General features: G+C 43.3%; 3 protein-coding genes across 5 annotated transcripts in view; 1 reads left to right on the top strand and 2 right to left on the bottom strand.

Annotated features, from left to right (window-relative positions):
• Positions 1-4180, bottom strand: part of LOC120716104 (SEC14-like protein 2) — a 19744-nt gene extending 15564 nt beyond the window's left edge. The window contains exon 1 of the mRNA XM_040003483.1: positions 3896-4180. Coding sequence (XP_039859417.1) covers positions 3896-3949 — 54 coding nt within the window. The 5' untranslated portion in view covers positions 3950-4180. The remainder of the gene's footprint in view (positions 1-3895) is intronic.
• On the top strand, positions 1280-12838 carry rnf215 (ring finger protein 215). 2 transcript variants are annotated; one of them, XM_040003485.1, is made up of 11 exons: positions 1280-1887; positions 5331-5474; positions 5796-5948; positions 6091-6162; positions 7513-7598; positions 8220-8274; positions 8378-8482; positions 8700-8816; positions 9560-9703; positions 9860-9962; positions 10143-12838. In XM_040003485.1, the coding sequence occupies exons 1-11, from the start codon at positions 1795-1797 to the stop codon at positions 10163-10165; spliced, it is 1095 nt and encodes a 364-aa protein (XP_039859419.1). In that variant the 5' UTR covers positions 1280-1794; the 3' UTR covers positions 10166-12838. The 2 variants fall into 2 exon arrangements, with proteins under 2 accessions (XP_039859419.1, XP_039859418.1); XM_040003484.1 differs by lacking the exon at positions 1280-1887 and having other exon boundaries at positions 4899-5474.
• ascc2 (activating signal cointegrator 1 complex subunit 2) lies at positions 12347-24197 on the bottom strand. Of its 2 annotated transcripts, none has more exons than XM_040003455.1 (19): positions 24064-24197; positions 21094-21200; positions 20835-20993; positions 19690-19863; positions 19462-19591; positions 19315-19382; positions 19074-19187; positions 18039-18151; positions 17886-17960; positions 17689-17793; positions 17524-17592; positions 17123-17197; positions 15705-15963; positions 15343-15539; positions 14363-14482; positions 13949-14173; positions 13786-13876; positions 13421-13512; positions 12347-13327 (listed from the first exon to the last, which is right to left on the bottom strand). In XM_040003455.1, exons 2-19 carry the CDS (start codon positions 21175-21177, stop codon positions 13156-13158), a joined length of 2322 nt encoding a protein of 773 aa, XP_039859389.1. In that variant the 5' UTR covers positions 21178-21200; positions 24064-24197; the 3' UTR covers positions 12347-13155. The 2 variants fall into 2 exon arrangements, with proteins under 2 accessions (XP_039859389.1, XP_039859390.1); XM_040003456.1 differs by lacking the exon at positions 24064-24197 and adding an exon at positions 23903-24035.

Raw genomic sequence — 24197 nt, 5'->3', positions numbered from 1 at the left:
CTCAGTCAGTGTGTCTGTCCATCCCTGAGGTGTTGGATGAGGTGGAGGTTTCATGTATCTGTGCGGACTAGTTCAGTTCTGAAATAACAAACCCAGTTCTTTAAGTGCCTGGCTTTATGTGCACTATCATGTTGAAACATGTCAAGTGTCCTAATATCAGTGTGTCACCTTGATCACGTGACGTTACCTGAAATCCACACACCTTCCACTTAACACCATATTCCAGCAAAATACGAGACACACCCAGAAAGCCAGACAACCCAACCGACCTGAAATACTTTTTCAACCACTGAAAACCACTGCTGTAAAAAGATATTGATTACAATTACAATTTTATTGGTCTAACTGTTTGTGTTTTAATGTCTTTTCATATATAGAAATAAAGTCACATCCTTCTGTCCACGCACCAAACCTACAGTAACTGTTGCTGGTTTTAACCTTAAATCACTAAAACATTTTTTTGCACCCACAGTTTAAATCAGATACTTTGCCAGGCAATGAAAATCAGTTTTTTCAGCAGCACCAAAACTTCCCATAAACCCATAACTTAACGGATGTGGATAAGAGACACAGGAGCATCTCATATGCTTCACAGCACCAGACTGAGAAAAGAAGAGCAAACTATTTTACTTATTTTTGGTTTGTTACTCGATTAAAACGATCATGACCCATCATTTTAGATGACAGTTAATGAGATCTTTAATTTCCATCTTTAATTTAATAAGCCTGAGATCATTTTAGAAAAATATGTGCAATTTTAGCAATATACCACACTACATGTGGATTACAATGTTCACATAATAGTGAACTTTTAAAGACACATGGAACTAAACGGCTGTTTAGTAAAGCTGGAATCACCACGATCGCCTGGAGCAAACTACTAAACCCTGATGCTGTGTGAGTGTGCGCACAGATCAACATAGATAAAAGCACTGTATGAATGTGGGTGTGACTCGGTGAATGAGCCTTGCAGTAGAAATGCTAGTCTATGTATAATTTATCTACCTTTATCATAACAGTGTAGTGTATGTCTCAATCTTTCTTACTGTAAAAACACTCCTGCCCTGCAGCAGAGACCTCTGCTGTGGAGGGTTAATATGAACTAAAAGAACATGTCCATAAACTTTTGGCCTTATCGTACACTTCGCAGTGTGTATAGATGCAGATAACAGACTTTCCCTTCAGCTAAATGATGAATGACAGCAGACCCCTGACATCATATGATAACAGATGTGGAGCTGAACGTGGTCTTCCAACAGGACTGCTCTTAATGGGGTGCAGCTGATAATGTTGCTAATGACTAAGAACGGTTTTGTTTTTTTCAATGTTTATTTATCCAGGAAGAAATTATTTTGCGAGAAAGTCGTGGCAGAGCCTGTTTTTTCATAAACAAATTTACGTACCCACTGTGACGTTTCCCATCATTTAGGGCAGTCGTGTTATGAACCCTGTGTTTTGTGTTTTTGGACCTTTAAGTTCTCTTATTATAAACTTTCTTCAGTTTAATTCTCAGTTTCTTGTTGTGTTCTCACTCTTCTACCTTTTTTTTTTTTTTTTTACAGTTACTGTTGTGTTTATTGTGTTTATTGTGTTCCCTGTCTCAGTTCACCCTTCCTCACCCGTGTTGCCTGTGTCTAGTTAAGTCTCCATCGCTATGTTAAGTTCCTTCCTGTTTTATTCTGATATTCTCCATATTTTTGTGTCCTATATTCAGTTTTGCTTCCCTTGTCTTGTTTTCCCTGATTGGTTTCAGCTGTGTACCCTGGTGTTTCTAATTCGCCTACACTGAACTGAATGTTTGTCTGCCTGTGGCTTTTCCATTGTGTTGCTCCTGTTTGGCTTTATGTGATTTGTTTCCTGCTGGATTTAAACAACACAAACATAAAGGTTTGTTTTTTTCTTCCTTAATTAATTCCATCTGATGAGTCCAGTAATCTACACAATCCATCACATGACAAAGGGTGGATCTGACTGTGAAACCACAAGCTCACTGGCTTGTGATTAGCCGCTCACAAGCTGTTAACCAATAACTGTATCCAGAAATGTTCCAGTAAAACACTGTCCTTGTGGGTTTATTGGATGAGTTACTGTTTTCATGTCATAACAAATACAAAATTAAGTCCATTTTGTAAACTACAGGAACCCTAAGAGTCAGAAGGATTATTCAGGATATGCTCACTTGTTACTAACCTGTGCAAGGACAAAAAATGTTATTTTTCTTGACAGCTCAATGACCGCAGCATGTTTCAAAAGTAATTTATGTAATTTATTGGTTAAAGGAAATCACTGTTTCACTGTCTGAAATACTAGTTTGAACAATAAACATAATACTGAAGTTTGAACTTATGTTTTGCAAAGGTCTTGAGCCACATCACATTTCTTTATAATTAACAGTTTGTTAGAAAAATGGGAAATAGGTGCAGCGACTTACTGAAACATAAGGCACAAACAGGAGCTTGAAAGTCAATATTTGGTTTGACGTCTTTAGGAATAGTTCTCTATGGTTCATGAAGGACATTCGAAGCTCTTCTGTAGATGTTGGTGGCTTTTTGTTTCCCATTGTCTGTCTACATGATCCCACACTGCAATGATAATGTTGAAATCCAGGCTCTGGAGAGGCCGATCCTGACTGCTAGTGCTCCATTTGGTGTTGTTTGTTTGTTTTCTATCCATGATGGGTTTACTGCACTGGCTGTGTGGTTGGGATCAGTGTCATGCTGAAAAACGAAGCTGTTGCCAATCACATGCTTTCCAGATGGTTTTGTATGGTGGATGAAAATCTGATTGTACTTTCCCAAGTTCATAATTCCATTCATTTAGACAAGATCACCGACATCACCGGTCCCAAAATATAAAGAAATGATGATGGCTCAAGACGTTTGCACAGCACTATAAATCTGAAATGGCACCTATTGTTTTTCAGTGATGTTTTCCCACTCTCACTTCTTGGTGGAAAATGTGCACCGACGAGCACAGGGGTAATCTTAAAAAAGACGTTTTAATATATTTTTATTAACACTTTGTTTACATACAGATGAAGAAAAGGACATTTTTAATGTCAGTGAGACGTAAATGTTACTGTGCCAAAAACTAACTGCAGCTCCTTTTTCTGTCTCAGAATTACTTGTCTGTTGTTTGGCAAATTATAGACCAAAAAGTCATTTACATTCATTTAAATATGGATACAAATGTTTTTTTGCAAATACACAAATAGCTATTTGGAACATCACTGGCTTGTAAAATATTAGGATTTTAAATGTATTGAACACTGACTATCTAATGGGTTTTAGACAGCAACTAAAATCTGAGTTTCTTAGTCAGATTAGCTGATTATTTGCTACAACGCCGTCCTTATTCTATGGGCTGAATTCTGATCTTAAAAAAAAATCAAAATATATAATCAAGTTTAATACAACAACAACAACAATAATTTAAAAAAATCCTTATAAGCCCTTCATAAAGTGTGGCTTACTGACAGACTCACAGAAAATAAAGACACCACAGTGTCAAACTTGGGTGATATTTAAATTTAATCTAGTTTAGCAAATTTAACCTTCCTCCATAGTCTCTTTGCTGATCAATAACACATCAGTATATGGCTAACATTAACAGAAAACATTAGTGCTGCGTATAAACCCTTAATATTTTCGGTTAATTAAACAGAGGAGACTCCACTGTGATATATGGGCTAGAAAGGAAATAAATGCAGGACAGCGTCTGTGCGCATGCTGTGACAGCTCACTGTGAGCCTCTACACACATTATTAGAGCGTTTCACACCGTGACGGAAACCACACACTGTGAAAACAGCGAAGCAGATGAAGACAGATAAGGCCAGAGTGAAAGCATCACCCCATTCAGTCGCGTTATCAAACTCTTCTTATTATGAAACTGACCTGCTCCAGCGCCTCAGCCTGTTTAGGACTCAGGTCTCCCACTCTCCCGCTCATGCCTCCGACCTGTGGATAAAGACAGCAGAGCTCCTTCAAAGTTCCGTCTTTGACGCCTCCACGTGATGCTCATCCACGGCCTCAGCGTCCTGCTATCCTCCGGTGTCACTGCCCGGTGGTGCAAAACGTATGAGAGGGGGGAAAAATGTAAACACGGCGCTCACACCGCCCGTTTTTACCCTATGCTTAAAGATCCAGCCCAGCTGGCTAACTCAGCCAAAGAAAAAGGGGAAAATGACAGGAGCGTCATTCTGCAGCAGAGGGAGGGGCCACGGAGAGCAGAAGCCCCGCCTTCTCTGTTCATAGGTTCACTCACTATTAAAATCATGTTATTAAATACAGAATTATTCAATGTATCTTTCGCCATTAAATTGTCGAGCTAATCACCTGAAAATAAAGAGTAAAGTAATTTAATCTACGAGGCCTTACACTGAGAATTTTAAGCTCTTTAACGTTTAATAGTAGGTGTTTTTTTTCCCTTTTGGGTAAGACATTGTCGGGACAGAAAGGAGACGATCTTTGGAAAAAGAAAATAAATTAACAACAAATCTTGCACATGCGCACATACAATAAGCGTTTTCACATCGTTAATTAAATTAAGTTATTGCGTATTATGCCACTTTTATAAAGTTATGTTTAACTGCGTATTATTAGTTTTAATGATAAATGTGATACCCTATATTTATAGTCGTACCGGGCAATTGAGAAAAGGAACTTGTTAAAAGATCCTGATTTTTATCTCCAGTGCTTTCTGAAAAATATTAGACTTTGATAAAGGGAATTTAGTTATTCACCATCTTAGTATAAACACCAGGCCGTTTTGAAAATGTTTTATACGGAACTTTAGCTGTAGGGTTGAGTCCTAGCTTTAAAGCGAAAAAGGAAGTGTGGGAGAGTACTTCTCTCGGTGTTTTTATTCGTCTCTGTTTAAATTAAAAGCTCAGCGACTGTACGCTAGCGTGAGAAACAGTCATATGCTAAAGTTGGCAGTTCATAACCAGTGTGATACATCGATAGCTAATCAACAGCATTAGCATGTGATTTAATTTCTGTCGATGCTGTCTAAAGGGCCTTTTTTGCGTTTTTCCTATGCAAGAGAATAATTATCCTGCAGCTTCCGGGTTCGACCGGAAGCTGTTTTTCTTGTTTACATTCTCCGGGGCTCTGCGAGCTATCTGGCGAAGGGAACCGCTACGGCTTTTCCAAAACAATGTCTGACAGTTGATTAAAACCGTGGATTTATTGCAGTTTTCTGCTCTATTTCCTCTGTGTTGTTTTGGGGGTCATGGCTTCCCCTCGCTGGTGCTGCCTCGGGGTGTCGTTACCGCTCCTGCTACTGCTGCTGCTGCGGTGGCCGGGGCTGCTGGCGGTGGCGGAGCAGGTTGCTCTGGTAGAGGTTTTCTTGGAACAGCGGCCAGATGCGAGCGACCTGCTCCAGGGTGAGGTGGTTGAGTCCAGCCTGGGCGGTGGGAGCTCCGAGCAGCGGGACGAGGAGCGAGAAGAGTTGGAGGCAGACCTGGTCCTGGTGAGTGGGCCTGGGGGGGTCAAAGCTACTCGGCTCTTGTCCTGGTCCTTTAATAGAGTGGTACATGCGGGTGACACGAGCCCAAAATAACAATTTGTTTTGTTAACTAAGTTTTATTTTTTTGGCTTAAAATAAGATTTTAGATAGAAAATTTTAACTTTAACGTGTTGCCTTTTTTGTATGTGGGCCAATCACACCTTTCAGGTAAAAGAGATAAAAGAAGATGTACTAATATTAAAAACAGATCAACAATCGCCCGTCAGAACTTCCACCCTGGTGCAGGGCAGATGTTCAGCCTGTTTCCCTGTCCTTTGTCTTTAGGTTAGAGATGAGGTGACACCAGTGGACGAAGGAAACGACGAGGCTGACATCAAGAAGCAGGAGCCGTGGATCGGGGTTGTGCCCGTGGAGATAGACGAAAGCAAAGCCTCGACTGGGAACCAGGAGTCCTTCGCTGATGCTGTGGTAAATAAAGTGAGTGGTATTTGTACAGTTCAGTCAACTGCTTAGTTTTCACATGTTCCACATTGCCTTTCTGCTTTAGTTCTGTGATCAGTCTGTTTTCAGTATTTTAGTTAAAAACCTGAAAGGTAACATCGATTTCTCTCTGTTCAAGATGAAGCGAGCGTTGGTCCTCGGGGCGTCGGCGCTGATTATTCTGGCTCTCAACCAAAACACCGTCAGTGAGGTAAAAATTCAGAAAGAAGGATGTGTCTGCAGTTGATACGGATCTTGTTTCTCCATCTTTTCCATCATAACTGTACGGCAACTTCCTCAGACGTTTTCCTTATTTGACTTATTTTTACATGTGCCAGTCCATGTACATGACCCCGATGCAAGCTACAGGCTGAAAGTAAAGTTGCAGGTTATACTGCAAGTGCCGCTGGAGTGTCAACATCCTCATGCCAGTCTGTGTGAGGACAAGGCATAAAAATGGCTGCATATATAACAACAGGTCAAATGTCCACATTCTATTAGAAACAGATCTGAGGTTTAGGTCCAGTGAAGTCCCCAAGCGACAGAGATGACAACAACATAAAAGGATGTCTTTGCAGAAGCTTTTTTGGATTTCTTCATGAATCCCTCAAGAAGAGTGAAACTGAGAGGATCATCTGAGAGCAGCACCTACAGTTCCCATGAGTGTAACCCAGCTGCCTTTCTCGTTTCCCTGTCCTCACATCTCACTCCCTCCCAGCAGACATCTAAGCGGGGAGGCACGGTTGATACAACCTCATCATTAATAGTTTTATCATAGCCAAACTGCTGCTTTATTTTATGATCTCAGATGTAACTGTACTGATCGCAGTATAAGAGAGAAAACCGCCAACAGTCAGATGACCCCTTGTGAACACCCTTTGGTAACAGTGGGAAGGAAGAACTCCCTTTTACAGGAGGAGACCTCTTCAAGAGCAGGCTCTGCTGGGATTCTTCAGGCGATGAGGAGGAAGAGAATTGTTTGGACCTGAAACATGAACTCTGACCCTGAAAACCTGAGAAACATACATTTGTTTTCTTCAAAATTTCCTGACATTCATGAACCTGTGTGTCATTTACCTTTTTGTGTTGATCGTTTAGGAAGTACGCTTCATAATTTAGTAAATCACAAAGCACCTCAGCTAACTCTTTGTCTGCAAGAGAGGCCGAATCTAATGTTTATTAAGCCAGTGAGAGGACATGCAGTACACAGCATGATGAAAAGGGTTTTTGTTTTTTGAACCTTTCTTTCATAACAGCCCAGCCAAATGTGCCGTTGTTGCACTCTGTGCATGCTTCTTATCAGATCATTGACAGTAATAATGCTGGTGGCTGTTTTAGGTTTACTGTGTAAATCCGCTTTTGATGTTGCCGCAACCTCTATTTCTATTTTCTCATATGAGACTATTATAGTATTTTATGTTGTATCTAACTTAATTGAAGAGCCACCATTATGCATGGAAACATGCAGATATCATTAAATAAGTCTTTTTCAACTGCACAGCTCTGACTGTGTTTACATTTCATTGTGCTGAATTCTTAACCCTGTTTTTCCTGTTTGTAGATGGATTTATCCCAGGTGCTGTCCAAGCCCATCATTGTGATCCAGACATCAGAAAATGTGACCAAGCTGATCGGAGCGCTGCTCAGGTCAGTGCCTGATTATCAGAGATGCAGCTGCATACATGCATCCATGAGTGTGAGTTGCATATAATGGCACATGTGTTTGCAATTCAGAGGGACGGAACGCTGATGGAAACTGTGCATTAATTTGAATGCGCCCTGCATAGTTTCACAGAACAACTTCAAAAAGTAACAGTGGGAGGTTAACTTACCTTAAAAATGGGTTTCAAGGGTATTTCAAGCCTGCATGCAGTAAACAGGTTCTGCCACACTCAATTTCAACAGCCTCACTGAGACAGGAGAATCACATCAAGGCGAGATGTTTACAATTTACCGATAGGCTTTCATGTCAAATGTGTCTTATGTGGATTTGAAAATGGCAGCATCAGTGTGTCCGTATTTCACAATACAAGCACTGTGTTGTATGAAAAAAACTTACAAGTAGTGATTGAGTCCAGTAGATGTCACAGATGTCACCCTCTGCTGCCCGTGAGAGAGGATGCAGATGTCCTTAGTCATCATTGATATACAGTCTGTGCTTGTTGGGTGTTGGAAACACTAATGGAGAGAAATGCAAACAAAGCAGGAGGACTGGAAGGTGGCAGATGATTTTTATCGGCACCTAAATCTGCACCGACCTCTTCACAGGGGCCTTCAGGCGACGGCAAAAATCACATACAAGACGATCCTGCAGGACAACCTGGTGAGATCCACACCCATCTCAGTTGTTAGCACCCTCCAGTGGTGAGTGAACAGATGACAGGCTGAGCTGACAGTGAGCGCATTGCTGCTGTGTGTTCGGGCAGGGAGCCACGCTCACGCTGTGGTCCAGCTGCGGGCGGTCGAGAGGAGGTCGCTACGGGGAGTGGCAGGGGGTCATCTGCACCGGCGAGACCAACTCTCAGGTCCAGGTGGGCAAACACGACACAGTCAAACACACGTCTGCTTTTAAGCTGCTGCATAGGAGCCGAGTGAGCAACTCGTGTTGGAGCCTAAACCTCTGACTTCCTACTTGTCAAGATAACCCGATTAGATGGAACGGTACAGAATTAGAAATATAAGCTAATTTATCTGGAAGACTTTTCTTGTTTGTGATGTAGAGGAATCCGTGTTGTTGCTGCTTCACAGAAGTACCTGCAGCAGCTGTGGGACACCGTCCTCCTGGTGGCTCTGATCCTCAGCACAGGAGTCATCGTTCAGGCTCGCTGGCAGTACCAAGGCCGCCAGCTGAACGACGACTTAGAGGTAGACAATTATGTTTTTTATTTAAAATTTGCTTTGGCACAGCCCCTCGGGTCGTCCCCCCCTTTTTAAGCCAACTTTTTCTGATTGGCTGCTCCTTTCAAATAAAAGATTCAAACAGCAGCAACTGTTCCTGAGGTATCTGCTCTCAGGAACAGTTGAGAGCAGATATTTTTAAATGCTGGATGCCTTCCTGATGTAACCTCAGTGTGTGTGTGGCTGGGAGTGAATCGGCGACCTTGCGTTCATTAAGCAAATGTGTAAACTTCTGCAGTACAGAGGCTGGTGGCAAAGGGCACAACAAAGCAGCCTACACGAAACAAAAGCTGTCTGTGAGGAGAACTTCAAGTCAGGCCTCTGTCGTGCAGTTTCAATTAAATTTTATTTATATAACACTAAAATCACAACAACATTCACCTCAAGTCATCTAATACTATAAGCTAACGTCTCTACAATTACACCCACACAGAAATAAAAATCAGCGGTACATGAGATGTTCTGCTGGCTACGTCTCTCACCCCAACCAGTTGCAGCAGATGGCCCCGCCCCTCCCTGAGCCTGGTTCTGCCGGAGGTTTCTTCCTGTTAAAAGGGAGTTTTTCCTCCCCTCTGTCGCCAAAGTGCTTGCTCATAAGGGGTCATATGATTGTTGGGTTTTCTCTGTATCATGAAGCGCCTTGAGGTGACTTTTGTTGTGATTTGGCGCTATATAAATAAAATTGAATTGAATTGAACTGTGTTTTTCAGCTCCTTCCCAAACAGGACGTTCTGAAGAGGATGTCATCCCTGAAGACCAAACGATACCGTCAGCCCAAACCCTGGTGTGACCCGTCGCAGCTGGCAGAGGCGGAAACCTGCGCCGTCTGTTTGGAGCCTTTTAACAACAACCAGGTCAGCCGACACCCCCCCCCACACACACACTAACTCTGTTTAATTCAGTAAGAAGGGAGTGACCGTGAATGATGAGAGTAAATAGTCAAACACGCTCTGCTTTTTGGCTAACTTTGTGATCTAAATAAACGATGCATCTATAAAATGTCGTCTCAGTGTCTGCGGGTGCTGCCGTGTCTTCACGAGTATCACAGAGACTGTGTCGACCCCTGGCTGCTGCTGCAGCACACCTGTCCTCTGTGCAAGCGCAGCATCCTCAGTGAGTTTACACACTCGTACACGCCTCTGTCATCCTCTTGTAAAGGCTTAAAATGACTTGTAGTAAAACACTTTAAAAGATCAGCCTTCTTCCACTGCAGACTAAAGTCTCAAGTCTTTGTCAGTCTAATCGTTTTCACGACCGGGACTGAAATGTGTGTCTGAATCTTTTCCTCTCCAGGCAGCATCTGCAAAGACAGCTAACAGTCGTTTCATCTCGGGGAGTCGGTTCACATCCCGACCTCAGTGACACTTATTTTTTGTTTTTGGTTAAAGCGACCTCAACACTTCCTCCTTCCAGCTGTGGATTTGGGAGCATAAACTTGTCGTCGCTGCTGACCGGCCATCAGATTTTAACCTCTACAACATACAGTGGTAGTTTAAAGCAGTACTACGAAGTTCCCCACTGGTCGTGTTATCTGTGAACAGAACTTCTTCTTGAGATCTCGTTACTGTACAACTCGGTGTGTAAACAGCAGCAAATGCAACTGTTTTTGGGATCAGTATGTGTAAAAACTGACAACCTCAGTATCTGAGTCAGCTGCTGGTGCAAAGGCGTTCAATGCTTTTATGTTTTTAGTGTGGATGTACTGATCACCTGGTTCACTTTAGGTCAAAATGATGTCAATAATCAACAACCAGGGAGGACTGAAAGTTTAAAAAATGGTCGTCTTTGGTACTTTGCAGTTCAGTGGTAGTTGTAGAGCTTCTGTAGTCGTAGTGCAGGAGTCAGTGTGTACCAGCTGGTATCATGTAGGGAAAAAAACACATCCTTAAACTCCTCCTTTACCATTTTATTTATTTTTCCTGCGATTAATCATGCTTAGCATACATCAGCAGCCAGTTTAGTTTCACCTGCACAATCAGTGATGCTGAACAGGTAGGATTGTGTTTGCAGCATAGAAGGATATTGTCCCTTTTTATGAAGCTCTGTGTAACGAGTGCTCTCACAGCCGCTACAGTTTTACTTTACAAATCATAGATCTGCTGCAGTGTCTTTTCAGCTCTTATTTTCCATTTAAATGAATTATCTTTGGGAAATTTGAATTCTGCAGTTTGATGAGAAGAATTCCACTCGTGTTTCTAAGATTTAAAGAAAAGAAAAAAAAAATGAAGCCAGACTGAAATGACAGCAAGTCTGGCTCCATCCTAAAAAATCAGAATACCAGAACCTCGTCAGCTTCATGGCCCCATCCTCTTTCCTTACTGATGAGCTGCAGGGCTGCTAATTTGGATGTAGCCTGTGGACGGGCCTTAAATCTCTCTCTCCTCTGTGGCTCCAGAAAGAGTTCTGGTTGCATAAAAATCTACTTAAAATTACCTTCAGCTCTCTTTCTTTGTTAGCTTTCATAAACCCTGTTGTCACTTTCAAGTCTTATTGAATAAAACGTCAGGTAGTGGGCAAACAGCAGTTTATGCAACAGGACTTTTGTATACAGTCTGTGCTCCACCCAGAATCTGCAACGGGTGGGGAAGTCGCTCACATGTTGACACACCAGGTTAACTGAGGCATCAGGACAAAGTCTGTTAACAGCTGTAGTCCAAAAGCTGGTGTTGGAGTCTGTCCACAGGACTCAGAGGAAAACGAATGAAACGGAGGACCGACATCACTTCCTGTCCAATCCTGAAATCACAGAAACCAATCAGGGCCCGAGGCTTTGGGACAGGTCAGGGTTAACTGGTTAGAATTGACTGAACATTGCATGTAACGCCTTCAAGGGTGGGGTTGTCCGTCCATCTCTTTTTCAGAACAGTTTATCCAATTTAAGGTTGGAAGGAAAGTCCAGATGAAGCGAGCTCTTCCTGTCAAAAGGGAGTTCTTCCTTTCCACTGTTGCCAAGTTCCGCTCATAAGAGGGTCATCTGTTTTTTGTCTTTGTCTTTTTAGTTTTCTCTCCCAGAGGTTTACCTAACAATAATGTATATATACTTAGATATGGAAATTAAACTGAACTAAATCCACTGCACAACCATTTTTACATTTTCGATTACAAGCCAAGACTATTGAGTTAATGACGTGCAGAGGTGCTGACAGGCAGATTTAATCATGTTTGGACATAGTTGAGTTTTGGTTCTTTTGTCCCCGTGTTTGATGTAAATGGCAGTAGGTTCGTACAATTTACTAACACAGTAACAACATTCTCACCTGATTTTAAGTAAAAATGTCAAACAGCTCTTTGGAAGACGACATATCCAAACTGTGACTAAAGTAAATCTCTGCAGTGCAGACTGTGGATTCTGAAGTGCTGAAGCACAGAAAAGAAGCCGTGTACTTACCAAAGCTGAAGATAATTATCACCGTTTTTACTCTGAAGTGTGTTCCTACTGCAAAACGGGAATTTAAATTAATTATTTCCATACTCTGCCAATAACCACAAACTCAAAGTATGTTAAACATATAGTTTTATTGTATTTATTTTGTGATGGTTTTTTTGCAATGCCAACTCCAAAAAGCATAACTTTGTGCTGAAATTGTTACAAAAAGCTCATCGCTGAATAGAAAATAGCGTGTGCATGGCAGTGTGTAGGAGGTTCTCCACGAGGACCATCCTTGCAGAAAGTGCTTCCAAACACAAACGACAGCATCGTTATGAGTTGGAGTTTCCTCATTTATGGTGAAGTCTGGACAGCAGTGGCGTGAGCGGAGTAGATGATGATACACGCGTGCAGCAGCTTTCGCACATGCTCGAACAGGACGAGTCGGCCGCTGAATTCCAGACTTGATCTCCAGGTCAGTAATTGTTCTTCCAGCTACAGAAGGAACTCCCGAACGTCTCCTCCTTTTATTCCTATGTAGTCTGTTTGTCGATGATGATGATGATGTCAAAGAAACTTTGTTAGATCACCCTGGATCTTAATAATAAAATGATTTGTTACATGTTATTCTTTATCGTCAGTCCTTCGCTCACACTTGATGTTTATTGAACTATAGAATAAAATCCTTTGGGCTCAAACACGACACAGATCTCTCAACTATTTCAGTAAAGCTTGTTGGCAACTTTTAATAAAAGAAAAAGCCAAAATGCAGTTTTACCGAAACCATTCTGAAAACTAACGAAATCTGTGACGGCCTTCACAGTGACTGGAACCTGAACCACAGTCAAACCAGAACCACACCAGAGCCCAGATCCTTCAGCTTTCACGCACACCTCATCCTCCCCTTCTCCCATCAGTCCACTGGGGTTGAGCCACAGGTCAGGAGGGGATCATGCCTTTGTTCCTCTTGCGGTCGGCCATGCTGCGCCGGTTGTGGTTGGCTACACGGCTCTTGTTGGTCTCCTTCTTTCGCCGGTCCTGTAACGTCTCAGTGGTTTGTCCTTGTCCTTTGGGTCGGCCAGCCACGTTGCTGGAACGCTCTGGCCGGAAGCTGCAGGAGGGAAGACGGCACATATTTTCAAGAACATGTTGGACGGAAACAGCTGAGCAGAGTGAACCTGCGCAAACCGAGCATCGTCTTTACCCCTTCCTCTGCTGCATGGCTGCTCTTCGAGCCTCGGCTCGCTCCCTCAGCACAGCCGGGTCCTGCACGAACTGGTCCCTGTTTACAGCGCTCTGAAATAAAAGGAAGTGACAAACAATAAGACACGGACTGTCCAGGATTCTAGAAATGTGGTGGTGCAAAGCCGATCACGGGGTCTGAGGGCAAATCATAAATAACCAAACCATTTAAATGCTGAAACTTCGGCAAGTTAAATCATATATGGAAAGTGCGACTGCCGCGTAATAACAAGGCAGCTGTGAGGTAACAGATTAACATCAACATTTCCTAAACTCCATCATCGCACAGCATTAAAGATTTCAAATCCAATCAAATGATCTCCGTACCTTTGAAGCATCTTCCTCTTGATCGTCTTCATCGTCCTCCTCGTCTTCTTCCTTGTTTCCTTTTCTCAGCACCTGCGGTACCGTGAACGGCCTGCAGAGGAACAGAAATTAATTCCGGCTCGCTGCGTCTCCACTCCATCATAATCAGCGACACCAAAGATACCTTCTGGTCAGTAAAGAGTCTCCGTCTAGGTCGTTGGCGCCCACTTGGTTCATGTCGTAGGTGTCGTCGTACTCGTCGTCATAGTCGTCCAGCTCGTAGGCCGCCGCGGATTCTCCGGGTTCGACGATGACCTCGTCCACCACTGTCTCGTACGTGTGATAACGAGCTTTCTGCTCCGCTACGTGCCGCTTGTCGTTCAGCATCTCCCGAACGTTCTCACCTTTCCTGCAGGAAAACAAAGCGTCTTTAAGGGCACGCAGAGTTTGAGTTATGAGCCAAACATCCTGAAATAAGAGCAGCACGGAAGTGAACGTCTGAACATATTACTCTGGACCTGGTAGATTTGACACTGAAAACACGTCCACTTTCCTTTTTAACTTCCCGATCGGTGATTATCTCGATGTGTGCTTTTACCTCCGGCCCTTCCAGACGCGGGACATGTCCACCTGCTCTCTGCGGAAGACGTCAAACTCGTCGCCATCAAACACGTTGGATCTGTTGTTCAGAACAGCCGGAAGCTCCTCCTTCACTGGCCTAAAAGAGCCATGACAAACATGATAGCATAAAACTCTACAGTGATCTAAAACTGATCAGCACAACCCAGACCGTGTGTACTTTTCTACTCTAAAACTATAAGATCACTAAACACCACCCAGAGAACCGAGACTGAGGCACACGAGCCCCAAACATCAAAACTGCAGACTCAACAAAAACATGAAAAGGAAAATGTGTGCAAAACATTTGTCGTCCTGCTGCCCTTGGAGGTTTTTCTCTGCATCAGATGTTTATTAAAGTTGCTATAAATATCTTCTGTAGGCACATTTTTATTCCAGAACAATGACTCTTTGTTTTCATCTGCAGCTGTGTTCAGATGTGGCCTCCCTGAAACATCTGTCTGCACCTGAAACATTCAGGATTCATTCTGCCACATCCCATTCTACTTCCTTTAGATGTGAAGGCTGGAAAGGTCAAATTAACTCACAAACTCAAAGCAGTTTGACATAATTTTTGCTTTGTGGTGTGCAGGTAATGGAAAACTGTGGCTATTAAGGTTGGGAAGTATAATTTGCAGCATTAAAAACACGAATGAAGATAATAAAACATATGTTTCTGCACTATTCCACCAGCAGCAGTCTGGACTGTTGGCACAAGCCAGGCTGGCTCAGATGTACTGACCCCGTGGTCTCAGCAGAAATGGAGCAGCCCGTTAGCCCACTGCAGCCTCTCAGTGACAGATTTCATATGATCCCATATTATTATGGATTACGCCATAAGTAACGTACATAATCAAATTATCTAGATAAAGAAATGTTATGTTAGACACTGCTATAAATGTCAGATCACAGAGCAGATGATAAATATCAGCATTATGCATAAATCTCTCGGTGTGTTACCGTGGCATGGCTCGGTCCAGTTTGGCCAGATTGGGAGCTAACCGGTCCTCCAGGATGTTATTGATGACCAGCTCGGAGTTGTAGTTGTATTCCTTCAGGCATTCCAGCAGGAAACCTTCACCCAGGTCAGGAAGTAGGTCCCTGATACACGACAGCAGAGACTCCAGCTCCGCCCCGATCACTGAACACACGGCGCCCTGAAAACGCGTCAAAGGCAGGCTGTTTTTAGACTCCATCACAGTAGCTTTGCTGACCTAATTATTTAAAACTTTGGCCATTTTAACAGGATATATAGGACAGAAAATAAGGAAAATCTGGGCTGCTATAATCGTGCATTGAGCGGTAACAATCACAGAGCTCACATTGTTTCCTCTTTGGGGGACATCCAGCATGGCCTCTGCTCCCCTCGTACTCTCTCCTTCTGCTGGCTCTCTGACCTCCTGAGGTTTAGAGCCAGCCAAAGAGGAAGCGGCAGCACCAGCTGCTGGTTCCCGATTGGCCGATAGCGATGCAGAAGCTTGAGCCTGACTAGTCCGAGTCTGGTTTTGTGGTTTCCGTCGCCCCACGCTGTCCCAGGCACTTTCAACTCCCTGGAGCAAGTAGGACGTCCTGGTCTCATCACTGAGGCAAAAGGTGGTTAAGGAAGGTACCGAGGAAAACAACAGTCACTTTATCATCCAACACTAAGACCCAAGTCTGGCTTTGAGATTTAAGATCCATCCCATCATCCATCAGAGCAACAGTCTGAACCCTAAGAAGCTTAAATATTACGATATTACAATGGAAGACGATAAGGGATGAAACAAATTCTCATATGTTTTTTAATTACTTAATTAAAAAAACATCACATAGTGCCATAATGCCACTGTTGAATATATAAACTGTATTATCCCCAGTTAAAGTTAAAAGTCCTTCATGAAATGAAAATGCTTCACCATAAGTGGCCAAATGAGCGCTCCTGGATCTCACTTCAATTATCAACACGGTATTTCTATTCTGAGCTGAGCCCACGCAGCACACACTCGCTCAGCTCAACAGATAAATGCTCCAACATTATCATAAATCTGCTGATAAACTACCATCTAATGTTCCTGCTGTTACCAGGACACGTAAAACAGCCCGGAAATATAATAAAGGAGGAAATCCGATCACTGTATCACTAATTAATAATAGTAGGATAAATTGTACATCCCTTTATGTAAACGTAGTAATCAGCGATTTGGTATTTTTGACTTTTCTCTTTACGGTGGACGTGAGAAATGAACTTCCTCTCTGCCTCTTTATCTCTCACCCACAAATATGCATATATTCTGATTGTGCCGCGCGGTTTATTTTACAGCAATCGGATGGTGCAACACAACCCACACAATGCAACCGAGTGTGGTTTATTTCTGGAAGTTGGTGTTTTCTAGTGACTGCCTGGAGTGTGGTCCACTGGAATACCAGTCCTTCCATAACTGCACATATGAATGCAGATATAAACTTAATGCAAACCACAGTGGTGGTCTCTTTACATTTTGTTAATGGCATTAGTGAACTTTGAAACAGGGTCAACTATTTCAACTTAAAATGAGTACGTCTAAAACCAACATAGCTCAGAGGGAAAGCCAACAGTGAAGGCTCAGCAGTTTTCTGAGGCTTTCAATGCTTGCTGTAGCAACAGCTTTCTTTGTACGTTTGAAAATCGTGGCCATGTGTTGTTGAACTGTTTGCGTGAGTGCTTTCAGGCTACTGTCATAACAGCCTTTAGAAATGTCCTGCTGTGAAGCGCTGAGGATACATGACAGGGACGGCCTGCTGCAGGAGGCTGATGTCATCTGCAACAGGGAACTGCTCATCGTAGTCCGTCAAGAATCTGGAAGGAACAAGAAACAGATGCTAAATTTCAGTTTTGATGACATATTTCTCATTACAGCAGCAATCAGAGAGTTCAAGCAAAAACCAGAATAACCCGTACACTGAACGACAAAACACTGAAAAGGTTTCAAACTTTCCAAAAAGAAATCAGCTCCAACAATAAGTCAGTGTGAATAACTGATGAAATTCGGTTTCTCAGTGTTAATTTTAATATTTCATTATTTACTTGCAAAGTTGTTTGAACTTTTTTCTTTGTTGTTTGAAAACGTGCTTATTATAATATTGGCTTATAGTCTGAGATAAATTACTAATCGTCCATCTCACCTTTTCTCAGGTAAAAATGATGTGAAATATTGCAGCAGTTCCTCTGCAAATGTTTGCATGTTTTCTCTCCTGCGAGGAAACCAGTAGAAGTTTTAATGGGTGTGTCTGTTTAAACATGTAATGCTAATCCTGCTAATCTCCATGCAAAAACTCTGGGCGTCTCACCCCTCCAGGATTGGTTGTAGGCAGGTGTGGTGCAGCAGCAGGTGCACCGTCTCCACCATCTTACGACAGGAGTGAGACAGCCTCTTCCACAGGTCCTCCTGAAGACTATAAGAAAGTTTGTCATCGCTCAGGTGGTAAACGTTTCCCCTCGCACTTACATTCCTGTTTGGTTTTGTCTTTACGCAGCAGACGCTCACCTTTTATCGTCAAAGTTTCTCTTTCTGATCGCCTTCTCGAGGTCAGGCACACCGGTCTCATAAAACGAGGTCAGACTGCCAGCAGAGAAAACCCAAAGATCGTGAGAAGGTTTTATGGAGGTACGACTCCTGGTAAACTTTCAGGGTAACTACCTGCTGAGGAAGCTGTGGGACTGGAAGCTGGTGCAGGCTGCGGGGAAGATGTCCAGGAAGGCATTGATGGTGGTGGTTGAGTCACACAGGTACAAAATTATATCTAACAGTTCCTAGGACAGAAATTATAAAAGATATTATCAATCAGAACACCTTCTGTAGAACCGTAGTCAGCCTAGTAGTTAAACCAGTTGCACCACCGAGGTACAGGCCTTTATCTTGAAATGACTGTGCAAAAATCTGTTCCTATAATAACGACCTATGTTTAGCAGGCTGGAGCACTAAAGGTGAGGCACGGCTCATAGACAGCTGGCTTTTAGATGGAAGAGATCCTTAGAGATCCTGGGTGAACAGAAGGTTATCGTGAGCTTCTGAATCTGAGCTCTATTTGAAGAGAGCTGCACGACACTGTGAGACTGTGACCAAACCAGTGAAACAAACTGATTCTTGTAGGTTCTGTAATCTTTTTTTTAACCTTAATCCCAATGAAATCGCCTTTTCTTCTGCTTTTCTTCTGCTTATCATCCACGGCTGCTACAAATGAACATGACAGCATGTTTTTTTTTGTTTTGTTTTTTTAAAACAGCGACAGGAAGTGACCCACTGTACTCAAACAAAAAAAAAGAAGAAAAAAAACGAGTTTCAGTCCTTCTTTCACACCTTATTTAGCAGCAAATAAACTGGACCAACCTTTATGAAAGGGGCGGAGATAATACCATCCCGCAATTCACAGCGACTCACACGATTCGGAGAACCGACAGTTAAGATGGTTTTAATAGGAAGGATATCATTTCCCTTTCAGCACAAACACGATGTGCCAATAAGGACTTTGAAAATCTGCATCTGTTCAGTCGAAGGCTCGATCGCAGGAAGATGGACCACTTCATAAACTCAGCTTCACCCTGCACAGCTGTGTCACTTTCCCTTAGTTAATGGACTGAGAGAGCCAACCTGATGTGGTCTCCTTCATGGATCTCAGATGTTTCAGTGTTTTATTTATTTAACTGCATATTGTTACACATCTGTCTGACTGACCTGCTGGCTCATGGTCATGGCAGTGGGTTTTTTGTGTGCATTCAGCTTCATTGGCTCTGCAGCGGTGGCTCCTTCACACTGGAGACCACACTTCTGCAGGACCGTGTCAAATACCTGAAGTTGACACAGTGTTAAAAGTTAAAAGCGCATTCAAATATTCTCCGACAGAAACGATGTGCTTTTCATTTGGAATTGTGACATTTGGATATTTTTCAGTGAAATGCAAAAAGCGGGCTCTCGCCTGTAAAACTGTGGCCACCGTCTCATCCAGGTCGTTGTAGTAGGACGGCTGCTGAGTAAAGATGTTCTCTGAAAGGCCGTCATGTTGAAAGTGAGCGGAGTGCAACAACTGGCATGAAACATAAATAAGATTTCACACACAGCTCACCTATCATCTTGTGCAGCAGCTGGCCGTTACCCTTTCCAAAAAGCACACAAAGATCCAGAATTTTGGGAATGTCAAACAGAAAGTTCTCGTAGATGATCTCCCCAAACACAGCTGGGGTAAAGAAGTGTTCCTGCAGGGAGGTGGAGGAAGTTAAGGTTTCGTACTGCGCTACTTTATGTCACCACCAACGCCAGCCCATAAGACCCGCTGAAGATCTAGTTTTCCTACCTTTGATTCTTTATGCGTGGCCATACGGAGGAAGGTCAAGAAAACCGCTTTGTGGATGGAGCGTTGCATGTCAGCCACTGCCGGGGAGGAGGGTAGCGTGGAGAGATCGAGGCCACGAGGAGCGTGACGCAGGTAAGAGTCCAAACACCTCTGCAGGGACTCATCAAACACCACCTGATGGGAGAGACGGGCCACGCGACATCAGGAGGAGAACGTCTTCTAGCATCAGCACCATTTCCTACACGTGAGTCACCAGAAATCTAAACTGCTACCCGGCTCCAGAGGACGCCTGCAGCTGAATGACAAACGTGCACCTGAATGTGGCATCAATGTTAAAGTCTTACTATCACAACAAGAACTATTCTTGACCCTTCGGCAGCTGAAGGTCACGTCTGATACCATCAGCCTCTCTCTGCACTCCTTCCTGAGTCTTTTCCTCTTGACTTTTTCTTGTGCATCTTCTGAGCCGTCGGTCAGTCACCATTTTGGCACCTTTTTCATTGAACAACAGAGATTCCCCTGTTTCCTTAAACTAACCTGGTAGCTTATTAAAGGCTTCTCTATTTACCCACACATGCTGTACATGGATTTATTATAGTTCCATAAAAATTATTATCTAAGAGGCACTGAGACGTACTGAGACGCGCTCTCAGGACATTTTCCACAGATTTGAACCAACTGCCTTCTGTCTACATGCTGAATGTGATCCAGGCAACAGCTTTCCTACTGTCTACTGTTATGTTTGTACTAATGTTTATAGAGTTTTTATTAATTTTATTATTACAGTTTTTTGCTTTTATATAATTATTTTATATTTATCTTTTTAATTGTATTTACATTTTTTATGTATTCATTTATTTGATTGTTTTAATCTTTATTATTTTTATCTGTTCACAATTTTCTTGTGTTTTTCTGACAGTTTTCGTCACAAACTGTTAACATGTTTCTGATAACAGAAACAGATCAGTGTAATACTGGTCTATGAACACTGCATCCATAGGCCAGGATCATGTGACATTACTGTCTGCTAAAGAGCAGGTGTGTTTGAAGCATTAGTCTTTGTGTTGCACAAAATAAAACACTGGCAGTCCTGCAGAGCGCGAGCCGTTGATTTTTCTCTACATAACACGTTGACACGACTGTACCTGACACCAGAACTTGTCGTGAGGCAATGCAAGCAGCCACTCCAGGTCCTCTGTGATGAATCTGGCATGTTCTAAAAACTCCTCCACGTCAGCTGGAGAGCCGTCTTCTGGAGGGGGCTTGTAAGGCACGAAACAGCGCTCCTCTGTCCTGTCTGGGTGCTGATGGATGGCAGAAAGCACAGGTTGGGATCCTGGTCAGTATGAGAGGTGAGCAGCTGTCTGAGTGAACATTAGCATAAAACCATCAGCGCCGACTCACCAGTGCAGGCAGCGTGCGCTCCTTTCCCAGAGGGCCAGGCTCGGTCGCTTGCTGCTCATCCAGTGGCACTCGAGCACAGGCCATGGCTGCTCCTTCTCTGGGTTCTTCTGATGAAGTGTACAAAAAAAAAAAAAGTACATTTTACTGGAGGTAGCTACATTATTAGTAGTAGTACTTTTAAGGCAAAACTCCTGGACTTCAGCCCGTGACGGCAGTCCTTGATCAGCGCATTGACCACTTCCTGTAAGGACTATCATCACCTAATGCACTCAAAGACAGCAGAGTGGGCGTCCATCAGACTCATCTGAGTGGTAGCTGACACAGCTGTTAACAGCCACAAGACGGGAAACAAACAGGCCACCTGGAAAGCACGGACTAAATTTTCACAATAAAACATTTACATACAGGCTCTTTAAATGTGCACTGAATTTGTATTCTAAATAGGGATCCGACACGTCATCCTGAACTGTCTGTTTGATCTTGTTTGACCTTTATACCATGACGTGATCCTCCGTTATTTTCTCGTTGACATCCCTTGTGGATGTTTTGTTGCTGAAACTTGTTTTCTGGTCCCAAATATCAACCATGTCAGCAACTCAGGAGTTTCAACTTAAAACTGTCCATCTTTTGAGCATACAGTGGTTTAACACACAGACTAATTATAAGACTAACATCACAAGAACAACCTGAACAGATGAGCAAACAAAATAAAAGGGCAGAGGTCACTTCAGAACTCAAAACATTGAGTAACAGCCACTGCGCTTGTTTGACAAGCAGTAACACAGACAATAAAGGGCCTCATATCTGCAGGGAGGCCGCCAATTAAAGTTACTGTGTAAAGATGGGTCCAATAGCATGATCCTCTCTTTGTGTGCAGCTCTAATTTAAAACAACTGCCTAAATCTGCTCCAGTTATCAGGTTCAGGCTGTTTTGTGAAGGTGAAAATCAACTTAATAAGTTTACCCAGAGTTTATCAATCTAGCTACAAGCCTGTTCAAATAAAAGCGCAAGTATTCACAGCAATGGACAATCACAAACATGCAAAGTAATTCTTATTCTGTCCCAAGTCCACTGTGGTTTGCACTGCTGACACATCGTGGTGGGTCTCATTAGTGACAATGATCTGTCAACGATCAGGAGTGATCGTTGACTTCAGGAGAAAACAGCACAGTCATTCACCACTCATCATTAACAGCAGTGCTGTGGAGATAGTCAGCATCATCAAATTCCCTGCAGTAAATGGCCTGTATTTATATAGCGCTTTACTAGTCCCTAAGGACCCCAAAGAGCTTTACATATCCAGTCATCCCGGCTACATTTCACTGTGTGTTATACTTGTATAACTATGCATGTGACAAATAAAGAACCTTGAACCTCCACCCATTCACACACACATTCACACACTGGTGATGGCAGCTACATTGTAGCCACAGCCACCCTGGGGCGCACTGACAGAGGCGAGGCTGCCGGACACTGGCGCCACCGGGCCCTCTGACCACCACCAGTAGGCAACGGGTGAAGTATCTTGCCCAAGGACACAACGACCGAGACTGTCCAAGCCGGGGCTCGAACCGGCAACCTTCCGATTACAAGGCGAACTCCCAACTCTTGAGCCACGATCGCCCCCAAATTCCCTGCAGTACAGATAAATGATCGTCCGGACTGGTCACTGAACACATTAACACTGGTTGAACGGGCTCAGCAGCACCTGCACTTCATGTGCTGGTTAAGGAGAGCACACCTTTCCCTTACCATCCACCCATTTAGGACATCACACACAAACACATCTCAGTAGAGCCCATAACATCATCAGAGACTCCGCCCAGCTTGACCACGCACTGTTCTCCCCGCTGCTCTCTGAGAAGAGGTTTTGGAGCATCAGGACCAGGACAGCCAGATTCTGCAACAGTTTCATTCTCAAAGCTATCAGACTCTTGAACCCTCGATAACCCTGCAGCATCAGTCCCCAGCTACTTCCCCCCTCCCCTCTCTCCATACATGTATAAAGCACATTCTGAAACTGGACTGGTAGGGACTCTATATTTAGGTCAGTGTAATATTTCTGGAATGGTGAATGTACACTGTTTTTCTGTTGCTACACTGCTGTGAAATATATTTATTTCAAAGATCCTGTGTAGTTTTTCTTTTCCTATTATACATATATAGGCACATTTTCTCTACATCTCAGGTTCTTTTATATTTAGATTTATATAATCTAATGTGCACTAACTGGTTTGCTTGACTGCTTTACTTCTTAAAGGTGGTCACGAGGGAAAGATAAAAACATCAGAGCTTCTTACAATCCGCGTACAGAGGTCTGACATATCTCATCATGCACGTGACCTCCACCTGAGCAGGCTAGGTCTGCTGCATGAGTTACCATGGCGATGTACCACACCTTGATAACAGTGACACGCTGGGTTAACCCTGAAGTTACCTCGATCAGCCCCAAATCCTGCTTCGTGGTACAGGCCTCTGATGGATTCCTTAAATTCAAAGCTATATATCCAAAAGTATTAAAGAAAAACTCTCTAAACTTTCTATGCTCGCAAAACAAACTGAAAGGATTAACTGATGATAAAAACTAAGCCACGCACAGTCAGTCTGCAGCAAGCTAACGTGAAGGGTTTACTCAGAAAGCTGAAAATAGAAACGAAACACATATAAAAACCCACTCCGGTTAGTTAGGAAGCTAAGGTAAAGTTAGCTAGTAAAACCTCCAACCTGTTAACCTGTTCACGGCTAGCAGCCTGCAGGTAATTAGCTAAGCTCAGACTGATAACTAACTGCGTGCTCAGCTAAAGTTACCTGTTAGCTGTCACTTATTCACAGAGTTTAGCAGCGCGGCAATGAATGGACGCGTTAACACAACGTGTCAAACCAGCCGGTGCCTTCAAAGCCGTCCCCCCGGGACCGGAACACCAGCATCGAACTACCGAACAGGAAACAGGCGACATGACCCCGCTCACCTCTCAGAATCACTGTCCCCAACGCCTCACAGCCATCACATCAGAGTCACCACAGCAGCTTCCCACAGTTCCTGCTACCAAACGTTTTCTAAGCATCTGTGTCACACAGGAAGTGACGCAGTTTGTTTTCCTTC

This window comes from Simochromis diagramma, unplaced genomic scaffold, assembly GCF_900408965.1.
Source record: "Simochromis diagramma unplaced genomic scaffold, fSimDia1.1 OVJJ01000583.1, whole genome shotgun sequence".
Taxonomy (NCBI): Eukaryota; Metazoa; Chordata; class Actinopteri; order Cichliformes; family Cichlidae; genus Simochromis; species Simochromis diagramma.
Note: the sequence above shows the minus strand (reverse complement) of the source record. Positions and strands in the feature narration are given on the sequence as shown.

What these genes read in the sequence shown, in the direction of transcription:
- ascc2 (XM_040003455.1), bottom strand. Translation starts at nt 21,177, where the DNA reads ATGGCCTGTGCTCGAGTGCCACTGGATGAGCAGCAAGCGACCGAGCCT. An exon ending in AGAAACTTTGACGATAAAAG is followed by an intron (nt 17,794 to 17,885) that starts GTGAGCGTCTGC and finishes ACTTTCTTATAG; the next exon opens with TCTTCAGGAGGACCTGTGGA. An exon ending in AAGAGGAAGATGCTTCAAAG is followed by an intron (nt 13,513 to 13,785) that starts GTACGGAGATCA and finishes CTTTTATTTCAG; the next exon opens with AGCGCTGTAAACAGGGACCA.
- rnf215 (XM_040003484.1), top strand. Translation starts at nt 5,235, where the DNA reads ATGGCTTCCCCTCGCTGGTGCTGCCTCGGGGTGTCGTTACCGCTCCTG. An exon ending in AGCTGAACGACGACTTAGAG is followed by an intron (nt 8,817 to 9,559) that starts GTAGACAATTAT and finishes TGTGTTTTTCAG; the next exon opens with CTCCTTCCCAAACAGGACGT. An exon ending in AGCCTTTTAACAACAACCAG is followed by an intron (nt 9,704 to 9,859) that starts GTCAGCCGACAC and finishes ATGTCGTCTCAG; the next exon opens with TGTCTGCGGGTGCTGCCGTG.